The sequence below is a fragment of the Phalacrocorax aristotelis genome, chromosome 15, assembly GCF_949628215.1.
Source record: "Phalacrocorax aristotelis chromosome 15, bGulAri2.1, whole genome shotgun sequence".
In the NCBI taxonomy this organism is placed as follows: Eukaryota; Metazoa; Chordata; class Aves; order Suliformes; family Phalacrocoracidae; genus Phalacrocorax; species Phalacrocorax aristotelis.
Genome location: NC_134290.1, coordinates 593,367 through 619,470, shown reverse-complemented (window position 1 = coordinate 619,470; position 26,104 = coordinate 593,367). Strand labels below are relative to the sequence as shown.

The 26,104-nt window shown below is 45.1% G+C and overlaps 1 protein-coding gene across 8 annotated transcripts in view; it reads right to left on the bottom strand.

Moving 5' to 3' along the window:
- GGT5 (gamma-glutamyltransferase 5) overlaps positions 1-26,104 on the bottom strand; it is a 48,086-nt gene that overhangs the window by 5,385 nt on the left and 16,597 nt on the right. For 5 of the 8 annotated variants that reach the window (XM_075110541.1, XM_075110542.1, XM_075110547.1 and 2 more), the window contains exons 2-10: positions 15,292-15,591; positions 6,274-6,404; positions 4,533-4,622; positions 3,212-3,401; positions 2,475-2,632; positions 1,897-2,046; positions 1,379-1,512; positions 559-761; positions 29-120 (exon numbers count right to left, since the gene is read on the bottom strand). In XM_075110541.1, coding sequence (XP_074966642.1) covers positions 29-120; positions 559-761; positions 1,379-1,512; positions 1,897-2,046; positions 2,475-2,632; positions 3,212-3,401; positions 4,533-4,622; positions 6,274-6,404; positions 15,292-15,591 — 1,448 coding nt within the window. The other 3 variants (XM_075110549.1, XM_075110546.1, XM_075110543.1) reach the window with 3 other exon arrangements.

Here is a 26,104-nt window from a genome sequence, read left to right as displayed (position 1 = left end):
GTTTTATTTTGAGGGTGAGAATGCTCACCTGGTTGAATGCTTCTGTTTGCTTCACAGAAATCGGCAAGTTCGTTATTTAAAATTATCCCAGTTTGGTTAGAATACACAAAGGAGCCAAACCTGCAGGGGGGGAAAGAAGTAGCCTTTCAGTGACCAGTGCTCTCCTGTTGTGGATGCCAGTAACCGGACATGGCACCCTGTGGGTTACCTCTGTCTCCTCCCAGCCTGCAACTGCCCCATCCACGCTGTCTACAAGGTGTTTGTGCTGCTGTGCTGTAGCCAGGGATAAGCTCCCTGTTAGTAGTGGAAGTGGGGGTTTGCCCAGCTCACAGAAACTCAGCAGAGCTCAGCAAGTTGTTACATCTTTGTGACTGGTGATGTTCCTTTGGGCTGATGCTCAAAGACCTTTGCTGTCACAAGAAAAAGGCACTCATGAGTAAGAGACTGTCTAAACCTGTGAAGCCCAAGGGTTTTGCATTTCTGGTAAACCCCTGAAGGTACCCTGTGAACCTAATACACGGCCTATGTGACTCAATTACCAGCTCCTTGACTACTCACGGGTAGTTGATCGTGCTGGTGGCGGACACGGCACTACCATCTGCAGCGAGCACAGAGATGTGGCTTGTGCCCTTACTTTCGTATCTGTGGTTGTAGATGGACTCCAGCAAATTGTAATCGTTGGATGGGTGGTCACCGTGGTCATCTATTCGGCTTCTGGCAAGCTCAGCAATCTTGTCAGACAGCATGGTCCCCACAATCACCTGCAATCACAGCAAGGACACTGGGCTTGCATCACCAAAGCACAGGCGTGTCTGTCTTTGGGCACAAGGAAGCCTGGGGGATTCATCCCCAAGCATCAGAGCTTGGGGACCTGCACTGGTGGCATTCAGCCCCCGCCTGAACCCCAGGCCACTCTTATCACAGAAAATGAAACAAGCTTAGTACTGAGGCATCTCAGCGTTTCCATAAGCATGTGAGCATCCTTTATGAGGTGCGTGAGTGCCAGCCTACAGATGAACAGAAACTGCAGTTTCCAAAGTAAATGGCCTAATCCTGCCTCTGCCTTGGCCAGCTGAGCAGCATTGCTCTTGACTAGCAGTTCTAAGTATTTTGTTTCCTTCTGTGGATGAAAAGCAGGAGGGTGTCAGAACATCACTTGGTACTCTAGCATTGTGCTGGCAGGCAGGATCGTCTGGGCCATAGGTATCCTGCCTGAGGGCTTAGCACATAGGCTAAAATGAGCTGGTGACAATGCAGGTTTAAAAAAAAAAAAGCAGGAAATGGACTTCCCTGCTCCTTCTCTGTCAAGCAGCAGTGTAGAAGAAGCTGCCAGTGCTGTGGGTGTCTGTGGCTGCCCTTATGCACCATGTCAGCTCACCTGAGCTTCAGAGAAGGCTGGGTCACGCATTTGGGATTTTAGCATATTGCCAAACTTCAGGGCCTCTGCAATGCGATGGTAGGTTTCCACCTTCTTCTTGGGTGTCGCCATTGACTCTTTGTGGAGTTTATACTCTATGGAGCAGGATGAAATTTTTTTCAAGAATTTAAAAAAAAAAGTTGAAATGACCCTCCTTTTCCCAGTCCAGTTCTTATGAAGTTTCCCCTATGCTTTAGCAGCATGTGGGCACAGAAACAACCAAGTACTAATTTCCACTGTGACTTCAATTCCTCTTGAAGCCTTGGGAAAAATCATGTATCCTTTGGCCTTTGCAGCAGTTATGATGATTGCGACCCACTGTAAGAATGAGCCAGTTCATCATCCTGCTGCATAGCGTGGTCACAGTGCTGCTTTGGGTCCCATCCTGGCTTGTCAACTCTATTTCTCCCCATTACTTTTCTACTGCTCCAGAGCAACTCTGCAAACCTCTTGTTTCCCCTTTTCCTTTAGGAATTTACCTTCCAATATCTTGAGGATGAACATGAGCACAGCACCTCCCATGGGCGGTCCAGGAGAAAACACTGTGGTGTGATTGTTCAGGGTAATGTTCAGAGGTGAGGACACTTCTGCTTTGTATGCCTTAAGGTCCTCCAGTGAGATATTGGACCCTTCAACAGAAAACCAGATGGGTAGTTGGCCTTAGCACATTAACTTCTACTAGGTGCTATGGGCTGGCTACATCAGAGCCTTCGTAAAGCTTGTAAAGCACCATCCCTGTATAATCCAAATTTGTTCCACCAAGAGCAGCAATGTCTTCATGTGTCCGCCTCTACCACCAAACCCCAGGACATGACAAAGCCTAAGGGAGTTGGAGAGGCCAGTGCCTGAGTACTATACGTGAATGCCAGAGCAGTTTGTGGCTCTCAGCCCTGCTGCTGGGCCTGAGTTATAAGAACTGGGGGAAGGCGGCCCCTTCCTGTGCTGGGTACCACCCCAAGTGGCACATGTATCTTGGTTTTCCCCTGGTACCAACTCACTGTTAGCCAATTGCTGGGAAAAGGCCTGTCTAGCAGTATTAACTATAGCTGTTACCTACCAGCCTTCCTAATGTCCTCCACCAGGGCCTTTCCTATATATCCCTCATAAAAAGCTGTAGCTCCATTTTCCGCGATGGCTTGCAGTGTTTGCTGCAGCGCTGGCCACCTGAAGGTCTCTCCATGCTTCAAAAACCTTTGACCATCACATATCAGAGGGCTGTTAAAGAAGAACATCCATCAGTTCATAGCATGTGCTTATTCTGTCCCCAGAGCCAATCTCTTTTTTCTTCCCAGTGCTGGTTTGGTTTATGCATGTTGTATACATTCCAAGGCAGCACTACACTGCAGTCTACATGGAGAAAAGTTCTTCTCAGCCGATTGCTACCCCCAGCACCAGGCACTCTTTCCCCAGACAAAGTTTCCTCCATGGGACCTAATTCTTTGATCCTGGCTCAGGTCAGTTGGGCTTCTCCAAATGAGTGTCTGCTGTAGGGCCCTGCTGTCAGGAGATGAGTTCCACACAGGAGCAGGCAGGCCACATACAGCCAGCTCCCCCTCATGAGCAGATGTGCTTAGCAGACAGTTTTGCTGTGCCAAGCCACTCTAAATTACCAAAAAAAAAAAAAAGCTGACAAAAAAAAAAGTTTAAAAACACTTCTGTTTTTTCCCTCCCTCTCCATAGCAAGTATTTACTGAGCAGAAGCACCAGCAGCAGCCTGCGCTCCATGTCAGCATGTTGGAGCTGAAGCTGAAGGAACAGTGGTCTTCACATTGCAGTTTAATTCATGGGTCTTACCACAGGCTTTTTCCTGGACTGGCAAAGGCTTGGTGCTGGAATATTTTGTCCATAACTGGGGAAATGACAAGTGGCTCTGAAAGGAGTTTGATGGTTGGTTCAAACAGGACTTTCCATGGTAAGCGGCCATATCGCTTATGGGCTTCTTCATACCCACGAAGCTCTCCTGGTACAGCAATCCACTGGGGACCTGAAGAGCAGAATGGCAGTATGACACCCAGTAAGACATTGGCCTGTGGGTCTCACCTCTCTGAAAGCACTCCAATGGAAATGTGGAGTTGTACAGGCAGGACTAAGGCTTCTAAATGCAGGCTTGGGTTTTTTTTTTTCCTTTTTCTGATCACATATTTCTTCCACTACCTAACAGAAGGGGTGTAGAGAAGCTGGAGCCAGACTCAGAGGTGCACAGTGAAAGTGCAAGAGGCACCAGGCACATGTTGCAGCAAGGGAGATGGCAGCTGGACATAAGAGAAAAAGCAGTCATGCAGAGCCTGGTCAAACACTGGAACAAGTGAAGCTGTGAAACTCTCCATCCTTGGAGAAGCTAAAAACTGTGACAGGACAAGGCCCTGAGCAGCCTGAGCTAACTCTGACATTACTCTGCTTTGAGCAGGAGTTGGAGCAGAGACCTCCAACTGTCCCTTCCAACCATAGTTGTTCCTGATTCCTTTCCAGGATCTTCTTCTGAAAATAAGAACATCTCCAGGAATTAGGACATGCCCCAAAAGAAAATATGCTAGGGAAGGAGAACAAATGCAGCAAGAAATGTGGGGAGATCCAAGATGTGCTGCTAAAGCAAGAGTGCCTATGCCAAACTAGTAACAGCAAATGGACATGGAGCCTCCTTGGATGGGAACAAGGTGGTAGCTGAGCTAAGCTGGAGCCCAGCAACTCAACTCCTGATGTTGCCAGGTTGCTTCCCCAGTGTAAAGACATGGACACGTGCACTAGATGGATTTCTTTCGTTTCCAGAAAGTCTGAGCAGCTATTGACCTTATTTTTCTCTGTAAGAACTGCTGGTAAATTAGTGCTTTGGGAAACCTGGTCTTGAAATTCAGACTTCCTATGACAAGAAACTACATAGGGATTTCTTCTCATGCTCTGCTCCCCTCCCCCTCAGGTTGATAATATTACTACAAAGCAGGAATTTTATGGACCTACTATTTTTTCTTACTTTTGCAAAAATCAATCCAGGAAGAGTGTGAGCAATTAAACAGAACTTCAGATAAAGTCAGCAAGCCTCTCAGTTCCCCCATCCTGAGCTCTGTGCACCGCATGCCAGGAGGGCACGCAGCCCTCATGGACCAGTCTGTGTCCTTACCAATGGGGAGACCATCACGACAGCCAGACAACAAATTGTGCAGAAACACTCGTGGGACCGTCTCGCGGGCATTGATCACCTCGACTGTTCCTAGAAAGAAGAAGGGGGAAATGCATAACATTGTCCTCCCGAAGCAGGTGAGCATCACACTTCAGGCAGCGTGAGCACTGCACAGGCTGCTAGCCCAGAACCCATGGCACCATGCTGAGCTGCCCTGAAGCCTTTTGCCAAACGTGTCAAGCACACTTGCAGGGTCCGGCTGCAGTCGGCACACACTGTCTTTGCTCCCATGCTTTTCTTTAGAGCAAACCAAGCAGTGCCTACCCAGAGGCAATGAAGGTACAAGGACAAGGGCAGGGCCTGTCTCCAGCCAGTTAACATCCCCTCCAGGGCTCTTGGGCCTGGGACATGGGCTGGCATGTGCTGCTCCACATCTGCTTTGCAGGTTCCTGCACTACTTCTACAGGTGGAACATCAGAGATATAAAATAAGCCTCATGCTCCTTGATGGGCCATTTTCCAAGTGATGATGAGGCATGTCCATCACATTTGTAAGCAGAATGATGACACTGAAAGACCCTCTAAGTATCGGGAAGCTTGGAAGGCAAAAAAAAACCCAAAACCACAAACCCCAGCCAAAACCCACTACTTCTATACAGTCATATTTCAGGTCTAGCTTGTTATTTCGCCTCCTTCTTTGCCTTGTATTTATCTCTTCCTGGCACAGGCCACAGAGCCAGCCGTGCTGCAGGGGAGCCCTCAGTGCTCCCTAGCATGCCAAGCACCTGAGCCATGCATGGCCATGTGTGGCTCTGTGCAGCAGAACACCTTAGATCACAGGCAAGGACTGTTGATAGGAGACAAAGAAGTTACATGGCTCTGCCAAAAGGGAAAAAAAAAAAAAAAAAGGTGTTTTGCCAAACTATGCTATTGCATAAGATACATCCAAGCATTTCCCAGACTCATGGCTCTGTGAGATTACTTGGCAGGATTTCGAAAACTGTAATATTGTTATTGTGTTCATTGTTGATTTTACTATTTAGATCTATATGCTCTGGGGGCTTTTGGGAGCCAAGGCAGTTAAAAAAAAAAAAAAACAAAACCAAAAAAACCCCAAACAACCCAAAACCTAAAAACAGGGGTTAAGCCAAACACAGAAGGCCTTTCCAGCATGCCCTGAACAGTGCTAGATTTAGATTTCCAAAGGGAAGACGCATCTTCTGGGACAGGAATTCTCACCACTGCTCTGGGGAGTCCTACCCATGCCAGCGAGGACAGGCACCATGCAGCAGGCACCGCCTCAGCTGCTGATGCAGGATGAGCCCCTGAAGTCCCAGCCCAAGGGCTCAGCTGAGCCAGCGACAGCCTTATATTGCTGTGCTCACCACCAGCACATAAGCCTCACTCTGCTGCTGTCTGCCTCCACGGCAGCCCAGCAGCAGCTCAGACAGCACTGCTCACACCTTGCTACACTGTCAGCTATATGACTTTGAAATATAATTTGGGGTTGCTTCAGAGGGGAAGGAGGGCCAAACTCAGTTCATTTTAAACCCAAAGCTCCTTCCTCCCCCACCCCCATGTGTTCTTGCTGTGAAAAGATGCACTCCCAGTAATGAATGCTTTGGGTTTGTGATCAGAGGATGCAGCTCTTATATTCAAAAAAATTGCTCTGAGACAACATGAAGGATTCTGACTTCTCCACAGCATCTTCTCACCATGGCGAGGCCAGAGCTGGCTCATACCTGTGCTGGCATTATAGATGGTAAATACGACCCCACCACCCAGGCCTGAACTCTGAGGGTTCATCACTGAGGTGCAGATCAAGCCAGCGATGGCAGCATCCACAGCTGTGCCTCCACTTTTCAGGATGTCCCTGTGGTGGAAATAGACAATGTTAAAATCCAAGGGTGACGGCATGGAGGAGCTACGTGAAAATGTCTCCCTGGGGCACTTGCAAGGCAGCCCCACCATGATGAGAGCAGCTAACAGTTGGAGGAAGCTGTTGGCAGCAGTGTGGGGTGTGAGAGCACAGAAAGGCACCTTTCTTTGTGGGAGCAAGAAAGAAAAATTAGTGGGAAAGAAAAGAGTCTTCAGGAGTGGAGAGCAGCCAGGGGCCAGACCTGTGCAAGGCTGGTCTTCCTCTGGGCAAAGAGCAATGGGACAGAGAGAACTGCAGCTGCTCACAAATGCTGTTGACAAAAAGGGTCAGCAAGGAGCTCCCAGACATGGAGGAGGATGCTCTTGGCAGAGCAGAGAGCTTTCCACATGCTGGGAACAAAACAACTGATTTGTCTACTGTTCCAAATATGCTGGTCAGCAAGACAGGGCCACTGAAGCAGGAATGATGGGTCCATGTGAAGCAAACTCCTGAGACTTAGCATGTCAATTAGCACAAAATTCACACCTTACTTCATTGCTCCTACAATGTACCTTCCTGGGCTTATGGGATATTAGTGTAAAAATCCCACCCTCCAGACCCCAATATCCCCAAAGGCAAAAAACCAACAACAAAATCAAACAAAAAAAACCCCAAACAAACAAAAACAAACCTCAACTGTTTCTACACCTGCACAGCCACACCAAAGAACGCACAGGCATTAAGGCAGCCTCATGGTGTTTACAGCAATGAGTTTCTGCTACAGAAACATGCCTCAACAAATGCTTCCTTCTAGCACAGCTGTAAAAAAAAATCTTTTCCTTGCAGTGGAAATGTGGTGGGGTGGGGTTTCCTGCCAGTAGCCAGCACTGGTATTTGTCAGGAAGGTTTCTGACTGTTTGGGTTGGGCTATCGCTTAGATAAGGCAAAGCCAGAAGGAAAAGCAGAATAGTTCATTAATTGGAGGGCAACTGCCCCCAGAGGCTGTGACAGGAACACAGAGCACATACAGGGACTGCTGTTTATTTTACATCTATTGATGTGGATGGGACCTGCTGGGGCTGGGAACAGGATGCTGCCAGCAGGCACAGTGACTGTGGCTTTCCTTTGTTTCTGTAAGTGCCTTTGGAACCACTGCCTGTAAGAAAATGTCATGTGGACAAGTGGAGAGAAAAGAAATGGTAAGGGAACCACCGGGCTTTCTGTTTGTGGTCTGCAGGGCTTTTAGCCTCCTAGCAGTAAGCTGCTTCCAGGCTGTTGATCTGAAAATGGAGACTGAGGCTCAGGCTTGCCCATTCATATCCTTGCAGCAGGGGTAAGATTCTTAGCACACGAATGTTCCTGGGTTGTGTTTTGCTGAAACTGAAGCTTCTTAATTGCTAACAATAGAAGGGAAGGACGTGCGGGCTTCATGAGAAAAAGAGTCACCCCTGCAGAAGGCCCAGGAAGCATGTTAGAAAGTTGGGGAAGGAGGGGAGTAGGACCACTAGAACTGGCCTGGGGCAGCGCACCTCAGAGCCCCTGGATTATGGGTGATGAGGCAGCACATGTACAAAGCCTGGTGCCATGGAAAACCATGTTTCTGAGATAATTTGCAGTTAAAAACAACTTTAAAAAGAAACTTTGAGATTGTATCGTATTCGTTTCAACACAATGCATTCAATGCACAGTGACATCCTCATTCTTGGCTGCAACGCCTTGGTGCTAATGCAATATAGAGCAAAAATAACACCAGCAGCCAACACAGGGACACCTTTCCACAGAAAAGCAAAGCATGTTTTGCTTTGTCCTTGTTCACTAGCCCTCATTAATCACATTTTGCAATATAAACAAAATGACAAGAAAAACAGAATTTTCAGGTAATCCGAAAGTGCTTTCCATTCCTGTCTACTGTGTCTATTTTGGTAGCAACCGTCACTGACACCTCTGGTGACAAATGCCACATCTAACAACGCATAGTCAAACCTGTTTCTTGCTCAAGGGAAGCCAGGCTTTCCAGTTGCCTGCTGCCTTTCAGTGAGCACTACGGGATGGAGAGCTAAGGCTTCCCATCCACTAGCACAGTGTGCAGCATCTGAAACCATCTCAGTATGGCTGTGTGATGCTGGGCGTTGTCCTTTGCCTGCTGCTTCTTTGGGGGAAAAGGGGTTAGGGGGAAGGGGAACTGAGATTTCTCCCCTAAACTAGGCATTATCTTGGCTCTTCCCAGCCTGGCAGGAAGCACTCCCAGCCCCAGGTCTCACAAACATATCTTTGAAGGGCTCACACACCACACTAGTCTTGTTTCCCTTGGCTCTGTGGAGGTGCATGTGCCTGCCATATTTTTCACTTGAACCCCAGCAAAAGCGATGTCCCATGACATAAGACAGGCATGGTGGCAGCTAAGGAAAAGCAAGTTTACACTCAAGCTCAGAATAAACAAAACCCAGCAAGGGTAAAACCAAATCCCGATCAGGGATATTAACAACATTTCTTTTGAGCTGCTTTGCTCTTTTACCCAGGAGGCCTGATACATGTTCCCCATCGTCGGCACAGGGTCCAGGGCACACAGCCATTCTACACTGTGTGCAGACTCGCTCACAGTCTCAACAGCTTTCCCTCCAGGGACTGAAACACAGCAAAGAAACGCTGAGTTGGCTTTTGGTATATCACATTTGGCTCCCCGTGCCCAGCTCACCCGCTTTCAGCCAGAGCCCTGCCACTTCCTTGGAGGTGATGCCTGGGCCGTTATGTCTTTCTCACCTAGCTAGACTGGCAGAGTACCCTCTGGCCCATTAGGTTGCTTCTTCCATATGGATCACTGCTACAACTAGTTTAACTATAATGCAAAACCCTGGAAAGACACATGACCCCTCAATCAAAGTGTGGCAACTTATGAGATCTCTCTAGAGGCATCTCAGTGCTACAGCTGACAAGATCTGATAACAACATGCTTTGTCCTATGTCCTTCCTGCCACTTAGCAGCTTTAGGGCTTAGCCATTAATGGAGTTTCCTTAAAGTCAGGAACAGAAGAGGATTTTAAGAACCAAGCCCTGCTCCAGCAGCAGCAAAACAGGGATTCACTCTCCCAGGACCAGTGAATGATGCCACTTTGCTCATACAATCTTCACAGCAAAGATGGGCTGTGCTGGGCTGCAGACGAAGTCTGCTGTTCTGCCCTGGGCTAGAAGGTGCCTGAAGCTATTTTAAATACACTGGAAATGCTAACATATTAAATTATATTGGTGAGTTTTTCCCTGCTAAAGAAAGCTGAGGGGTGAGAAGAGACCACCTGTTATATAGGAGCTGCCTCCTTAAGGTTTATGAAGAGCAAAAGCAACAGCTGTTTCTGTAAAAAAGGGTCAGTTGCCAAATTTGAAACTGTTAAAATACAAGAAGGGAAGGCAAATCCTGTGGAACATAAACATTCTACAGAAATGCTGCTGGGCCATCACCGAAAAGGATTTTTGCAGCAGATTCTCCGCCTAGAACTGAGTTTCCCAGACCACAGACATTTTCTGACTGTTAAAGCCTGACCCTCACTACCACCCTAACCCCCAAGTGGGTGTTCATTTCAGAAAAAGCCAGTTCCCAGGGTTTATGCTAAGCTACAGTGGAGAAGTGGGATCAGAGGTGGCTGCTGGGCCAGGTCAGGTCACCTCACCTCGCTGCAGTGAATCCCATTGCTGGGAATGAGTACTCTTCCTAAATCTCTCCCTGCTCTTGCTTCTGCCATTTGGGAAACAAATGGATGCAAAGCAGTGGATGGCAAAGCTCAAACAGCACATTGGTAAGGAATATAAAGCTTTTTGCATGGCTGATGGAAAAAGTCTCTTCCTTTGCTAGGAGGGAACAAGTGGCTCAGCACTGGAGGTGAAGGTGGGTTTGGGTACTGCTCACTGCCAGGGCAATCTCCTCCTGTCTCCTCATGGTTTCCTGACATGAGAACAAATTCCTGATGTGGACTTTGGTACCAAATCCATATCCTGGGTTAAAAACTGCTCTGACTCTCGTTTTAGCCTCCCATCCCTCTCCATCAAAGTGTTTCACTTCATTCAGGGATAAGTTTTCTTCCAGGGGCCCTGTCCAGACCAGAGAACTGCACAATATTGCTTTCAGTCCACAATCTCCAGCAGTAAAACTGTTTGCAGCAAAAGACCCGACATTCTTCACCACTGAGAATTGGGCACTGATGGCTAAGAGCAAGTCTAGTACAGGACCTGCCAACAAGGATGATGACACGCTGGAAGCTTGCTGAGATTGGTCACTTTCTGCAGGGAGCCAAAGAATTGCATGAAGATTTCAGAAAGTCCAACCTTACACAGCCCCCAAATACATAAACACCATCTCCAGTGCTGGAAAACCCAAGCCTGAAGATGACAGCTGACCACATTTGAAGAAAAAGAGCAGCAAAGAGAGGCTGTCATTCTGGCCCCATCCTCTGCTTGTACTAACAAATTACAGAGCTACACTGACCCTTCCTTCACAGCTGAACTGTCAGTGAGGGAAACACAAGGGTCCTGAGGTGTTTTTCCCAATGCACCAACCCACTTGTTAAAAGACAAGAGTACTCTTCAGACAAGAGGTTTAGTTCAGTTATTCCCAATAAATTCAATTAAAAGTTCTATTAGGAGTACACAAAGATGCTGTCTTAAACAGCAGCATCTTAAACCAACACAGGACCATGTAATGCCCCAGGAATTTAATTACTGCTAATGTCAACTCACAGAGCATGTGGTTTGGGTTTCTTTTTTTTTTTTTCCAAAGGAAACAAGATTTCATAATTAAAGAATAAAATTTATAAGTAGGTCAGAGATTAGGTGCTGCTTTTAGCTTCCAAGACTTTAGGGGCTGGACCAGTGTGACTGGTTTCATGCCCGTCTGGCACTGGACGTTCTTGGAGCATCCCCTGCATGGGTTCCCAGGGGCTCAGGGGGGATTTGCAGGATAAAAGAGGTGGCTGGGGCGGGGGGGGGGAGCAGACAAGGATTCAGCAGAGAGAGTGTCTGCAGCGTCGGTGGGGGAGAGCATTGACAAGCAGCACTGCTGAATCTCTCTGTGGTGTGCCTTTAGGGACTGGTTACAATGACGCCTGCTCTCACCTGGGGTGGGCAGGCAGGCTGGCAGGTTCAGTTACACCAGCTGGTTTTCATTGGATTGTAGCTTTGCTATACCCGAGCCTAATTTTTTTACCATGGTGCTGTGGAGGTCGCTCTTTTCCTTTTTGTATGTTTCCACTAAAAGCTTTCTGCGATAACCAGAAAATTAGACCGGGGAAATTTGTTGTTCTACCGTACTTGGTTTAAACTCTAGAAAATTTGTCAGGAGGCTCTACAGTGTGCAAGTGCAAAGCCATATATGTAGTCTGCCTCCTGTTCAAATAATTCACTCTAATTTGGCCAAGTTGTTTGCTCTGAGAAAAACAAACAAAAATGCCCCCAACCAAAACTGATCATTAAAAATTTTGATCATATTGATCATATAATGTTTTTTTACTTCTTTATATATAGATAAAAATGCATGTGTGTGGTCATGAATGAATTAACCAGTTTTGGGAGATTAAGCCTGTGATTTCTAAGCGATGATAGCAGAAATGAGCCTATTCTAATCCTCAGCTGCAGAGGGTAAGCACAGCTTCCTTGAAAAAAACTGCATCTGGTAACAGCCATGGCTTTGGGGCACAGAAAAAAACTAGGAAATTATTATCCTTATTACTTAGTGCTCCCCAGACTGGACCACAAGCAAGGAGAGTGGCCACATCCTGCCTCAAATAGAGAGGAGATGTGAGGAGTGAGGTGGCTGAGCTGTGGAAGCAGGATCAGGGCAGAAGAAAGCCCATAAGGCTGAGCAGTTTGGGAGCAGGGGAGAGGGTGTTGTGTTGGTAGGGAGAAGACCAGAAGTACTAACTGCAGAGGCTCAAACACCAGCACAGGGAGATGGGTACATGTGAGAAGGGGTGAGGCAGCAATTAGGCAGAAGAGAGAGAGCAAGAGCATGCAGAGAAAAGGGCCCAGCAGGGACCTGGGAGCAGCAGTACAGGTCTCAGCTCTTGTGCTGTTGGGAATCTCATAATTCATGATTGCTCGCCTAACTCCTCGACTCTTTACATCATTCCAAGTCCAAACAGCCAGCATAAAAATTCGCAAATGTTTGCATAATTGCAGAAAAAGAGCAAAGATTTAAATAGCATCCTTAGTAAGAAAAAGAAACACCCAAGATTAATTATATCTTCTTGTTTCCACTCTCCTAAGTCTCATGATTTTGGGGGTTTAATTATTTTTGAAGAGCAGGAGTCAACAGCATTGCTGTAATCTCAGAAATACTCAGTTGACTTGCTGGGCAGTGTCTGGGAAGGAGTTAGTGTTGTGCATCAAGGGATGCTTGGCTTTGCCCAACTCTTACTTCATTGCTAAAGTTAAGTGGCAGCTCACAGGTGGGGACATCAGGGCCTAATGGCTGAGACTACTCTTAGAAACTGGATTTTATTGCTACTGCTGTGACAAAATTCCTATGTGATGCTAAGACCTTGTTCAGCAAAGATTAGGCAGGAGGCTAATGTGTGCTCCTCAGCTCCTGGTGCTCCCATCAAGACCTCTGGGTCAGGCTCGAGGAAGCCTTCACCCTGCACAGTCACACAGGAGGTCAGTGAGAGATGCACTCCGAGAAGTGCAGATGGCTCTGAAAGGCAGAGACCCTGGTCAAAGTGACTCTGATGAGGCATGCATGCAATATAATCACCATGCTAGGTTTCTTTATTTATACCAGTGAGATAACATCATTTTCTCACTTCCCAGACTGCTATGAGAATTAATTTAGTTGTGACTATCACTTACTAAACAGCTAATAGCTAACATGTGACATATAGGCATAACAGCACAAAAATGTCTGGGAGAAAAATGATCATGATCACAGCCAGTATAGAGCACGCAGTAAGCTCCCCCAAAGAAAAAATGTTCCTTCCTTACAAGCTACGACTGTGGGCCAGTGCGGACAAAGAGAGAAATAGAACAATGACAAAGAAAAGGGCAAACGTTACACAAAGCTGCTGATCACAAGCTCTGTTGCAGGTGAACATTTTTATAAACAGTTTTATATTTATGCAATTACTATTGCAAGAACATGAGCAGATAGCTCAAGCTGGGAGAACAACAGAGGAGTTTGGTTCATTCCAAGTATAAGGACAGCATGAAATGAGCACAGAGGTTTCCAAGAATGGCTGGAGGTGAAGGATACTGGGAAAAGCAGCAGACACCATGCAGCAGTAGGAGAGTAGACCTAACCACTGGGCAGAGGGTGTCATGTCAAGGTGAAGGAGGAGAATAGTCGTGGCTGGGGAGATCCAGGGGGCTTGGCAGGGCTGGAGGAGAGAGCTGCTACATTTGGAGCAGCAGGATGTCATGTGCAAATGCCCCAGGCTGGGGAAAATGTGTGATAGAAAGTTGGAGCAAGGGCAGAATTTTGTGGGGATCATTGGCAAACTATTTGTAGGAAATCTAAGGTGGGCTGTCAGACTGGAGGGACACCATAGACCTTGTCAGCAAGTGAACTAACTGGAGGCACAGGTACAGCAATGGTTGAGGCTATGGAAGCAGGTGGAGCTTCCTGTGGAGAGAAGGAAAGGAAGGAGACGGCAGCCCAGCAGCAGTAGCCAGCTAGCCAGAGCTTCTCAGTTGTCAGCATGATACAGGTTTCTGTGGCTCTCACTTCAGTGCCTTCCAGATGATTCTACACTTCTTCAGGTTAAAAATTACAATAGCTGCAAAACAAGTGCTATGGTTTTCCCAGCAGATTCTTTTGGTAACCCAGTAATGTATTTTCCTCTATTTCCATTAATACTGATTTAAAAGATACTTCTTCTACCCTCTGAAGAACTAACCTGCGGCTTAGTGTAAAAAACCTCCATTTCATTCCTTGACATATGTGCAGCCACAGTAGATTTTCTCCAACTACTCACAAATTCTGTGTCAGCACATCATTGCAAGAACCCCGTGCAACTTGGCAGGCATGGTGTAATGGCACCACGTCTTATCTCACTCCTCCAGCCACAAGGTAGAGCACACAAGTCCAGCAGCCATTGCTGGAGCATCCAGCATCACATGTAGCTTGTGAAGTTCCATCCTTCTACTTTCATGTATAGAAGTGTTAAAAAACTGAAGTAAAAGTACAGTGAGATAATAACATAAGAGCCAAAAATGATTGAGAGAAAAGTTATGACACAAACTGAAGTGATACAACCTGGGCAGCTAGAGATTTTTTTTTAAACATAAAACTTTCCTTCCAAGTGATGTAAGCATGTACTTATTGTAAGCATTGTACTTATATTGTCTTGGCTGAATTTCAATTAAATCTCCTCTTTGCTTTGCAATACAGACTGTCTTTCTTGATAGCAGACACACCTGCTGGTTTCAGTCCAGAAACACACCCTAAAGACTGGGATGCCCAGTCCCTCTTACCCCCTGAGCCTGCCTGCCTTCCCTGCCTCTGCTGAAGCTCAGCTAGTCTCACTTGTACCTTAATTTATTTCTAAGCCACTTATCTGACAGACTTACCACCATGAAGAAAGCAGTTGATTTCCTGCTTCCCTCCTTAAAAATAACTTTGCATCTGTATACTATAAATATTTGTACCTTCCAAAAGGCCAAGGACTTGCAGAGCTTCACATTTTTGTGACATTGGACAATGAATATAAACATCAACTGCAGGGGCAGGGCTCCATCTGCTTTCTGAGCTGCTCCACCGCCAATGGAGAGCACCCGGGGAGCAGCACTGCTGCTCATTACCATAAGTGGGGACAGAGCAGAAACCCAGCTCTCTCCCACAGTCAGTACGTATACCTGTCTGTCAGTCTGAGCCTACAACATATAGAACAGGCAATCTGAAAAACCAAGAAATCCATGCACATACCGGCTGATGACGGAGCAGGTCTCGGTGTCAGCAGCCACAGCACCATGCAGGTAGCGCTGAGGACCGCACTTGGGTTGAGTCAGGATGACCACAAGCACAACAACCACCGACAGCACCCCTACGGTCAGCAGCACGAGACAACAGATCTTCCCTGCAGACATCTCTATTCCTGTGCTGCTGGAGGCAGCTGGGAGGCTTTTAATCCTTTTGCGAAAGCGCCTGCTTTGCTCAGGGTGGAAGTAGAGGATCCCGGCAGTTTTGGGAGGGAGGTCTGAGTGAAGTGGGCTCTGCCCCCTGCAACTGAGAATTAAGTATTTTTTAAGATTAAAAACTGTTAAAAAGAAAACAGTGTACTCTTTCTTTCTTAATCTCTTATGTATAAGGTGAGAGGCTTTTCATTCTCTTTCATAAAGTAAACTTTTTCTGGCATATCTACAATGTGACTTCTTTTTTTTTTTTTTTTTAAGTCTAATGAAAACATTTAACCCATTCACTGCTGGAGCACTTCAGAGTGAAAGTTCTATACTGCTTATTGGCTTCACACAGCCTCCCTGTCTTCACATTCTTGCCACATAAAGCAATTTACCAAACAAAGGCAGCCTATCTGGTGAATCACTGGGAAAAATACAACATCAATCCTACACTGCAAACTTGAGGTATTTTTTTCCATAAGAAAGAAAATTCTTTCTTGCTCAAAGAAGTAAAAGCTAAATACAAAATACAAAGCTAGGACTTTCATATTTACTCTTACTTTACCTTATAGTTTATTATAATCTTGTTTACCGACTTTTTTCATCATTAAATGTTACCAGTGTCCACACCATACATCCGCTGTAAAAGAGCATAACAGAATACCTTGAATAAAATAGCACAGTTCTGCACTTCTGCAAAACATTAGAGCTAAAAGCTCTGGGGTCCAGACTGCATCAGTCAGCAACCACAGCGCCCAGGAAGTGAACAGCTGCTAAATCAGACCAGACCTGGTTCCTAACAGAGCAGTGAGCAGCAGCATGAATTCCTACACAGTGCAACTGGTCCCAGCTAGCTTTTCAAGAGCCTCTTAATTATACAGTTCTCCTTGCACTTAAAAGGTTAAAGACATGGCTCCACATCCGCCTGCTTTCTTTCTAAAAGATGTTATCTGCGATCCTCTTCCAGCTAGGTTTGGGAGAAGGGCAATTCACCAGTGCAGATTTACACCTCTGTTTCAGTACAGACTTTGAATTTACACCCACTAAACTTTATCTCATAGCCAAGTAATACTATTTCATGTATCATATCTCACCAAATATACTAGATAGACTAGACTGTCTTTTTTGTAGTTGTATCTTCCCGTAAGGTTTTCTCTGGGAAGTGAAACTAGTCCAAGAAAAATACATGGTTTTGTTCAAGATAAAACCATGGTCATTGGGGAATAATTTCTTGGTCTCTACATCTCTGTCTGACTTGGTGAATATACTTGGCATGTGTAACAAGCCTCCACAGCTCTGATGTGACAAGAGTCAGATGAAGACCTTTCACCCCATTGCAAAGCATTGCTGATGTTGTAAAATTCCTCTATCCCTACATGACTTTCATGTTTCATTTTGGACACATTATTCTATAACACTTAAAGAATCATCATTCTGGTGGTTTTTTGGGGGAAAGCTCTTCCCTGTAAATTCATAGCAGGGCTGGAAACCCTGACCACTCAGTACCAATAGACTCAAGGCTCAAGTGGATTTTGCCCATTTGCTTTCATCAAATGCCATGGAGAACTCAACTGCAGTCTCCAAATTTCCAGCAAATTTGGTTTTCAACTCAGCACATCGAACATCTTTATTTGGCAAATTACCCTTGCACTGCCAAGGAGGAGACCCGGAAGTGGCAAGAAAAGTGAGACAGAGTGTCATCTCTCAGACCATGTCTGGGAAGGCAAAGACATGGTTATGATACATTACAACTAACAGGTGCTTCCCATAGGCAAACCCATTTGTTTTTTAGATACAGAAATGAAGATTGAGCCTACTTCCTCTGTTATTTCTCAGAATTCATGATGAAAGTTAAGCCCGTAAACTCCTGATTCAGGAAAACCAAACTCTGCTTCTTTTGTTATTGCAATCAGAAGAGGGAAACATGCTCTAAAGTTACTCATGGACTTAATGTTCAACTGAGGTTAATATTTAAATACTTTCTGAATCAAGGTTTTTGGTTTTCCTGCTCATTTCAAAGCATGCCAGGGAACAACTCTCCAGGCTTTAGCTGAAAAACTTGGCAGTACTTCAGCTCAAGTCTTGAGAACACACTTCTGGCTGCAGCTCTAATGATTAAATAGATTCTTATTACAAGCCCTGAACAGGTTTGAGGGTGATCACAAGCAATACGTGTGTGAGGAGTGCAGCAGCAGGGCAGTGACGGAGGACTGGGAGGGTGGCAAACCTATGTCCTGAAGGGGACACATTAACGGTCCAACACTACTCTGGCATGCTTTTCCTCAGCCACCCTAACTTAAGTTTCCCACTGTGAGGGATCGCTCTTTGTGGGCTGCAAGTACGAACAAAGGGAAAGCACTAGAACAGGACAGTCATAGGACACATACCATTTTTTCACAACACTGACACCAAAAAAAAGGACTCGGCAGAATCTCAGGGACTCCCATATCTTTGTTGAATTCTCCTATGTTAAAGGCAGAGCTGCTGCCTCTTTCTTCCTTTCCCACTGGTTAGAAAATAATGTCTGAAATTCTCTGTTGAACCCAAACCTAAACATCATCTCTTCTAGTTTGATCAACATATTGAAAGTCAGTTATTTGCATGGTTGTACTTAGTGGGACACATGGCACAGACCACTGCCCAAGGGAAACTTTTCTCCATTAACTTTATTTGACAAGCATATCCAGGCACAGTTAACTGCACAGCATCATTATTTTATTCTTTTACAGCAATGCAGCAGTGCTCAAGTGAATTAACAGTGATTAACAGTGAAACATTCTGATTTGGTCTCTAACTCTTGAGTGCTCTTCTGGAGCAAATCCAGCAGTTTTCTTAAAGACTTAGCCTCATTAGTACAATTACTATAGCAGTGAAAGTACAGACACTAGAAAACAAAAGGCAGCCTTGTGTGCATCCAAAGACACTAACAGTAAACTCTGTCTGAACTCTGTATTGACTAAATTAGGCCGAAGTATTATGGTAGTGACCCCAAAGGATATCTGTGGAGGGTTTTAATTCACATGAAAGTACTAAACTCACTGGAAGTATTAAATATAACATATTTATAGTTAAATGCACATGTACCTATATGTAAAAACCTATACAGCTGCCATCATATGCTTTATAAGATCTCAGTGAGCCACAATCAATGGAATAATCGTTTACTGCCATGCCCAGTTCAAGACCTGCCCTGAGTGGAGTTTGCTCACCAGGTCCTGTGCAGCATGGAGGTCCCTTGGTCTGCACAAAGCACAATGCAAGGCGGCACGAGACACTCAGAATGTACAAGGGAAGCAGATTAGCTGAGGATGCTGATGTGTGATTTTGCCAGGGTTCTTTACAGAATGAAGAAAGCAACATGCCCAAATCCTGAACTGTTTAATGCCAAAAGCCCTAGAAGGATGTTCAGAAAAAGGTGTGCTGGTTGAAATACAGTTGGCAAGTCAAAAAGAAAAACAATGAGGACATAAATGCACTCTCAGCAAACCTCTGGCTAAGACTAAATTAAGAGGAGTGGCTGACAGGACAAGCAGCAGAGCGTCATCCCCAGGGACCTTGATGACCTTGAACAGGAACCTCATGAAGTTTGGTAAAGAGCATGGCAAAGGTCTGCACCTGGGCAGAATAATCCATGCTCAGGCTCTCATGTGAAGGGCCTGGGCTTGCAGCAGGAGCCAGACTGATCATGTGCATGTTGCAATCCTGGCTGGCAGATACTGGACTCCAGGAGTGTGGCCAGCACATCAAGGGAAGTTTTCTCCCCCTTTTCAGGCAGCACCTGAAATACTGTGATCTGCCATGAGAGGTTAGCCCTGGGAGCTCAAAAAAAAAAAAGAACAAAGGACAAACAAAAGGAACTAAAGGAGCCTGTTAAAAGTCAAAATCCTGGTGAGAGGAGGTGCAACATACACAGAGGGGAAATACAGAGGGACCTCCCTGCCTGGGCAGTGGTGAATCCTTCGGTCAGCTTGAGCTGTCCTCTTTAACCTCACACAGAGGCTCTGGAAAATCCTCTAGTTTCAATACACCCATGTCAGGGGAGGTTGAAAGACCTGGGCTTGAAGCTGGGCTGGGCTGTTCTTTGTGACAGAGAGGTACACATGTAAATGACTATTTAAATGCTGGCAAAGGCCACAATCTTGCCTGTGTGTCCTCTCCCAACCCCTATCACCCTGTTTCCTAGCTCCACTTCCACAAAGCAGGGACTCTCCCCCACCAAACATCCCCCCCCCGGCCATCCCCACACACTCCAGGTCCCTGGTCCATGCTCCTGTCTCATGCAGTCAGCCAATACATGCTAGCACCGTGCAGGTGATAGATAGAGGGCAAACACTCCATAGGCTGCACATACTGAGCCCCAAACAACTGTGATGCTACATCTACTTTAGGCTGTTTGTGCAGCTGGTACAACTTTTTTTTTTTCTAAAGTTCTTGATGTTAGTTAAGGGTATATAGAAACAATAGGGACTTTTGTCTTAAGAGACCATCCAAAAACAACTTCATCCTCTCAGAAAGAGGAGCAAGGAGGGGAAATATTTTTTTAAAATCCCCTAAATGAGAACTGAAAAGAAAATGAGACCAGGCTTTTCTGGGATTCCCAGGTTAATGACAGAGCTGTACTGCTGCACACAATGAGCCTTTCCAAAGTGCTTAATCACACTGAAATCTTTGAGTCAGGAATCAAGACCAGGACTAGCATCTGGTTTTCATCTCTTCTCCAAAATGAGCAGGAATGCTCAATCAGACAACAAATGGATCCAAACAGATCCCACTTTCCTCTGGAGACAGCAGGCCCCTTCTCCACCTATTCCTGCAGCTCCTTCTGAGAAACAGGAACATACACACAGCATCCTCACTGGAGTTTTGCAGTTTGCTACCATCTTGTTGGAATCCAGTGACATCCACCAGCATCAGGGCTGGTGCTCATAGAAGGAGGGAGGGAGAACATGTGCAGCTGGTGCAGAGAGGGTAGGAAAGGACCAGGACATGCCTCTGAGAAGCTGCAAGCTGCTGGAGAGCCTCACTCACACTTGCCTTAGACTCCTCTCTCATGAGTCCCAACTTAAACACAGCCTAAGTACTCAGCACAGCTTACCCCCTGCTGCACTTCCAGCTCTTCGGGAAAGACATAACCTGGAAATACAAACCAGATGTGTGAGTACTGCAAGTCAATAAAGGATCTCACAAGAACCAGCACATAAGTGAACACAGTGCAAGCTGAGTTTCTCTGCAAGGGAAGGGGGAAGAGCAGGTTCTTAACTGCCCTTATGATCCTCATGCATTTCACAAGGAAAGCAATGGAGTCGCTGGCAGAAGGAGAAACAGCAGCTCCACAAACTGCCCTTGCCATGTCCTGGTGCAAAAAAAAGAGAGAGATTGCTGATGGTGCAACTACAGACATAGGCTTCCTAGTCCCAGTGAGAACAGCATTGCTTCATAATGACATCCCTTCCTTCTGAATGGCCCTGAGAGCTCATGTGAAACATCCCTTTTCTTGTGCAGGAATACAAGAGTGTTTTCTTTCTTCACCAGAAGTGGAGGAGCGGCATGCAGAAGGGGAGAAATTCAGTCTTCTGGAGTTTGTTTTTCTGTCCTTTTCTTTTCTCCTGCTCATCTTTCACTGCTGTTTTACTTTGGAAATTCCCCAGTTCAGATCCTTTCAACAAATGGTATTTCCAGGCTCTTGCACAATTCCCTTTGGAACTGTTGTATTATTTATCCTTAACCACTTTCCCACACAATGATCACTGTAAATGGCTCCTTTCTTCCTTCAAAATTTTACACCCTTTCCTCTAGGGACATGCTGATATTACAGTCCCAAACTTTACTCAGCTGGAACACGGGGCAGAAATTGCAAAAATTTGACTGTTCATTCATGAGAATGAGCAATGGGAATGGAAAAAAGCCCTGCTTCCCCGCATTCAGAACTGGAATATTAATTTTTGTTGATATTAAATATGTAGTGTAAGAATATCTGAGCTGGGCTGGATGAGTGCTACATATTTTTATTTCAATAGAGAATAAGCGGTTTTCAGAATTTCATGCATATCTTTCCCTTCGTTTCTACATTGTGTATTTATTTTTAAGACCTTTCTTTGCACAACAGCTGGTTAGGGTTCTTGCCATATTGGAGTAAGACATTTTCAGCTTATCAAATTGGAAAATGCAAGTAAGTTATTGTCAGCAATAAGTTCTAGACATTTACAATTTTCATAAGCAAGGGCTTTTTTCCTTCTTTTTTTCATATCCAAAATCTGGATTGGCCACTCAGGCCAGCACTTAGGCTGGTGAATGATGTATGGAATGCTATGCATAGTACCACAGGATTGCCAAGACAATGTTGGAACCTGCACAAACATATCTGAGCTGACAAATATATGTTGAGTATTAATTCAGAGACACCAGGAACCTATACACCTGTTAACTACAGATATTAGAAATTGAAAAAGCAGAGATATGGAAATACTTCGAGCAGTTAAATAATACAGCTCAGTGCCTGCCACCTCCTGCAAAGCCTCTGAGAGAGCTCTTGGGAAGTGGGATACAGTTCTGAGCAAGGGCGGTGGTAAAGAAATCAAAGGTCTCAACAATGACTAAGTCCCTTTCCAAATCACGTGGCAGTAGCTGTACCAGCTCGGAACATTTCATCCGTTTGCTTTAATTTACTTCTACTTTATTCATCACGTGCCTTCTCTGAATTCAAACCCTAAGCTAGCAATGAATAGACTTCCACAGAAGTTGTCAAAGAAAGGTAGTGGCATGAGGAAGAAAGTTGACTCAAGAAAAACTTCAGGGTTTGGTTTGGGGTTTTTTTTTGCATAAAAAGCAGAGCTACTGGCCTCCATATCAAAGAGCAGATGGAAGCAGCAGCATTTACAAAGAGAAACAAACCAGTTTCTACATGGAACACCAGGGTCAGTGTAGAAAGGACATAAAGTAAACAAAGCACACAGAAACATCTGGGTTTTTTCTGTTACGGATTAAAGGATTTTCAGCAGTGACTGGCCAGAGTCTCCTGTTTTAATGAAAATTATATTAATTTGAAAGTTTTTGGAGCACAGAAAGATCATCTCAGTGTGCATTTCCAGAGCCTCATGCCAGCAGCCAGAACGGCACTGAAACAAAAAGGAAATGGACTTGGTCCTTCAGCCTCATACATCCTCCTCTCTGGAAATCAAGAAGCCAAAATCCAACTCAAGGTACCACAGCCATGAGGCGAATTGCATCTTGGCTTCCGTTCTGTCTCTCTTCTCCTTCCCTGTCTGCACCAGCAGCTTTGATAATACTTCCACTTTCAGTACTTAGTTCAGTCAGAGTGTTTGCTATCCTATGTACACCAGCAGTGACCAACCTTTCTGTCACTTCAGGCCCCGAGATGAATTACAGAAGGTTGAGATCCACAGCTTTCCCATCAGGTGACTGCAGGTGTTCCCATCACATAGAGAGCACCTATCCTCCTCTGCACTGCTTTCTTTCCTGAAATCCGCATCATGTACACACATCCTTCCCAGCTGGCAATCTTTGGTGCAGGTTCTTGAGTGCTGCATAGCCATAAAGCATCCAGTCCCCAAACCATGTGGAATCCATAATGGGTTACAGAGATCCTCTGGGTTGCCCAAAAGCATAGACAGTGCCTTATTATTAAAACTTCATCTCTCTTCTTTCTTGGTCAGTTGGTGCCTGGGTTGGTGCCTCTCTCCCTGGTAACTCCCTCCTGACATGGCAGAGCCTGGCCATGGCTCTGCCACAGGGGCATTTCTTTTCTTTCAGCAGCTCTGCCCAGCATCTGTCACCTCCTTGAATGAGGAAACTTAATCCTTCAAACCCAGACAGCCATCATCAAGGGGTACCATGAGTTCAAAAGAAACACTTCTTCTGGACTCCATCCTCAGCAGGCCCTTTTTTCCTCCCAAAAGGCTATCAGCACTTTTTCTTTCCTTCCTTTGCCTGTTCCCACTCCCCACAACCTGGGGTGACTAAGAAGAGACAGTGACACTCAGTGCCTGGATGTCAGTCTCGATTTGCATGTCAAATGCTAAAAAGGTGCCACTTAGTAGTCTTGGATCGAAGTTGGACCTCCCCTCTTCTGCTTCCTCCTCAAGGTCTGAAACTTGCTGCAGAGTCAAGGGCAGATCCATGCTGGACTCCAGAAGCCTGTCAAGACTAGACTTGCAGACTGTGAACATTTTATATTTCCTTGCCTGGCACTGAAAATCAGTCAGTCTGAACAGGGTTGGACACACATATAAACACATACATCACAGGTACATTAGTGGCCAAGATTTCCCAGCACAGTGTTTCAGAGGCTTGTTTATTCAAGGCCAAATAAGCAGCCATTCTGAAAATATACACTCAGTAAAAGCAAAAGTGCTTATATTCAGAAAAGTTCTCTTTTCTCCAGACATTGCTTAGAAAGAGAAAAAATTTAAAAAACCCACAAACTGAAATAGGTCACTGCTCAAATGTAAAGACATTTAGTGCAGCCCTGTCCTGTTTTCACGGTCATATATACCGTTTCATCAGAAGAATATTTGTCTCATTTGCTTGCGTTCAGTTTCCATCCTTTCTCTACAATAGGCTTAGAAGTTGACTATATTTAATAAGAACACAAAAACAGAGAAGTCGGTCAAACTGAGAGCCCTATAGCTCAGTATCCTGCCTCTGACAGCAGCCAGCAGTGGATACCCAGGGAAGACTATAGCAGGAAGAGTATAGCAATAAACGTGTAGTGACTTTTCCCCTAAATGCTCTCCCAGCCTCCAAATACTTGCAACTCAGAACTTCCTGAACCTCAAGTGCGGTCTTTGTATCTGGTGGCCCTTGATAATTTAGTTTCATGAATTTCTCTAATTTTGTCCAGCTTCTGATTTACTGGATGCTAAAGGTTTTCAGAGCAAAACACTGAAAACATAAAAACTTACTGTTTATTTGAAAATTAAGAAAACAGCCTGGTTTTTATCTGCTTTTTAATACTGTTAGAATTCCAAAAAACAGAGCACCACAATAAAGCAAGTTAAGTATTACACAACAATTAACTATCCCTAACAATTAACTATTGCCTTAGTATCTGCAAAATTGTATTTCAAATGTCCCCTTTTGCAAGTCTCAAAGGCAATCTTGTGGTTCCTCTAGGACCTGTTGGAAGACCAGCTTCTGGATCTGGAGATGAGGAAGGAGCGGGAGTGACCCACTTAAATATCACTCCATCAGCATCAAGCCCTGCCTGAACATGAGCTGAGACTTGGTTTGTTCTGGGCTCTATGAGATTTATACTAGAACATTAACTGGGCACATGGAGGTCGGCTGGTACAGAGCAGCCATGTCCAGGCTAGTAAATTGGCTAGTTCTAAAACTGGATGGCTGCAGCAATCTGCCATCTGAGAATAGTTCCTTGACTTCCCTAACTGCCCACCCATATCCAGGAGCTGTTTGAGGAAATTGCTGGTTGGAACAGGCCAAACTCACTATCAGGAATGTGCTGGCAAGTTTGGCAGCGCCAACAGTCGTGCTCCATTTCCATTTCCAAAATCATTTCCAACAGAGAACAGGACAGAGAATAATATTTAGGTCAGACTATAGTTAAAAGCTACTAACCATGATAACCAGCTTCCACATGAAATTAAAGACAAAATTTGCTTTTGAGTCCAAGCAGTTTCATTGGTGCTTCTTCAGTGATTCAGCAAAGTGAGGATTAATGGTGACTACTTGCTGCAGAGGACAGGTGTCTACATTTTAAAAACTACTGTCACAGTAGTATCTTCAATAACAAGGCCAAAAGTTGGAACTAGCCCTCAGTCTCCTTGCTCTAAGCTGATGCCTATTCATTTCCAACAGCAGAGCATGAATTCTCATTACGCAAATATTGTTCTTGTAACAGAACAGAAGTTTTTGTTTTCTTGGGGTTGTAATTTGGCACCTCTGATCAACCATAAACTGTCAGTAACAGCAAAATTATTTAAAAGAAATGGAAGTGTTTAAAAGATAACTAGTGATTTTCTTCAGGGCTGACTTGACTTTGCTCTAGCCACAATGTAAACAAACCAAAGAGATCCTTGTCAAGGGGCTGGCTTTTCAAGACACTGCCAGGAACTCCCTAACAAGGAGTTATGACCACAGCTTTACATATGCTGAAGAACTAGCACTCCAGCAGCTCTGCGCTATCAATATACAGCAACATTTATGCAATCTGATGTCAAACAAAGAGTCACCTCTTCTGGGTTCCTTGGTGTTTAGTCACTACCTTTTACTAGAAGTAACATGAATGTCAAATCCAAATACTCTTGAGAACAGCAGAGAACAATATGAAATGGCTAGCAACAAGCAAGGAGTCGCAGAACTACAGCTCAAGGATGGTGGTGAAGCAATGTGAATACACAGAGGTTAAACTATCAAGGATAGGAAGTAAAGAAGTATGAGCTGGAATCTCTCGGCATGCTAGATATGAGATATGAATACTAAAGGTTGAAAAGCAGAACACATTTCTGGGAAATAGAGAAGTGTTTAAAAAAAATAAAAAACAAAGATAAAGGCTAGAAAACAAAGCTCGTTAATGAAACTGGGAACCCTGCCCTCTCCCTGGACCTCTGTGCAATTTTAAACACAATTTGATAGCAGCGTCCTTT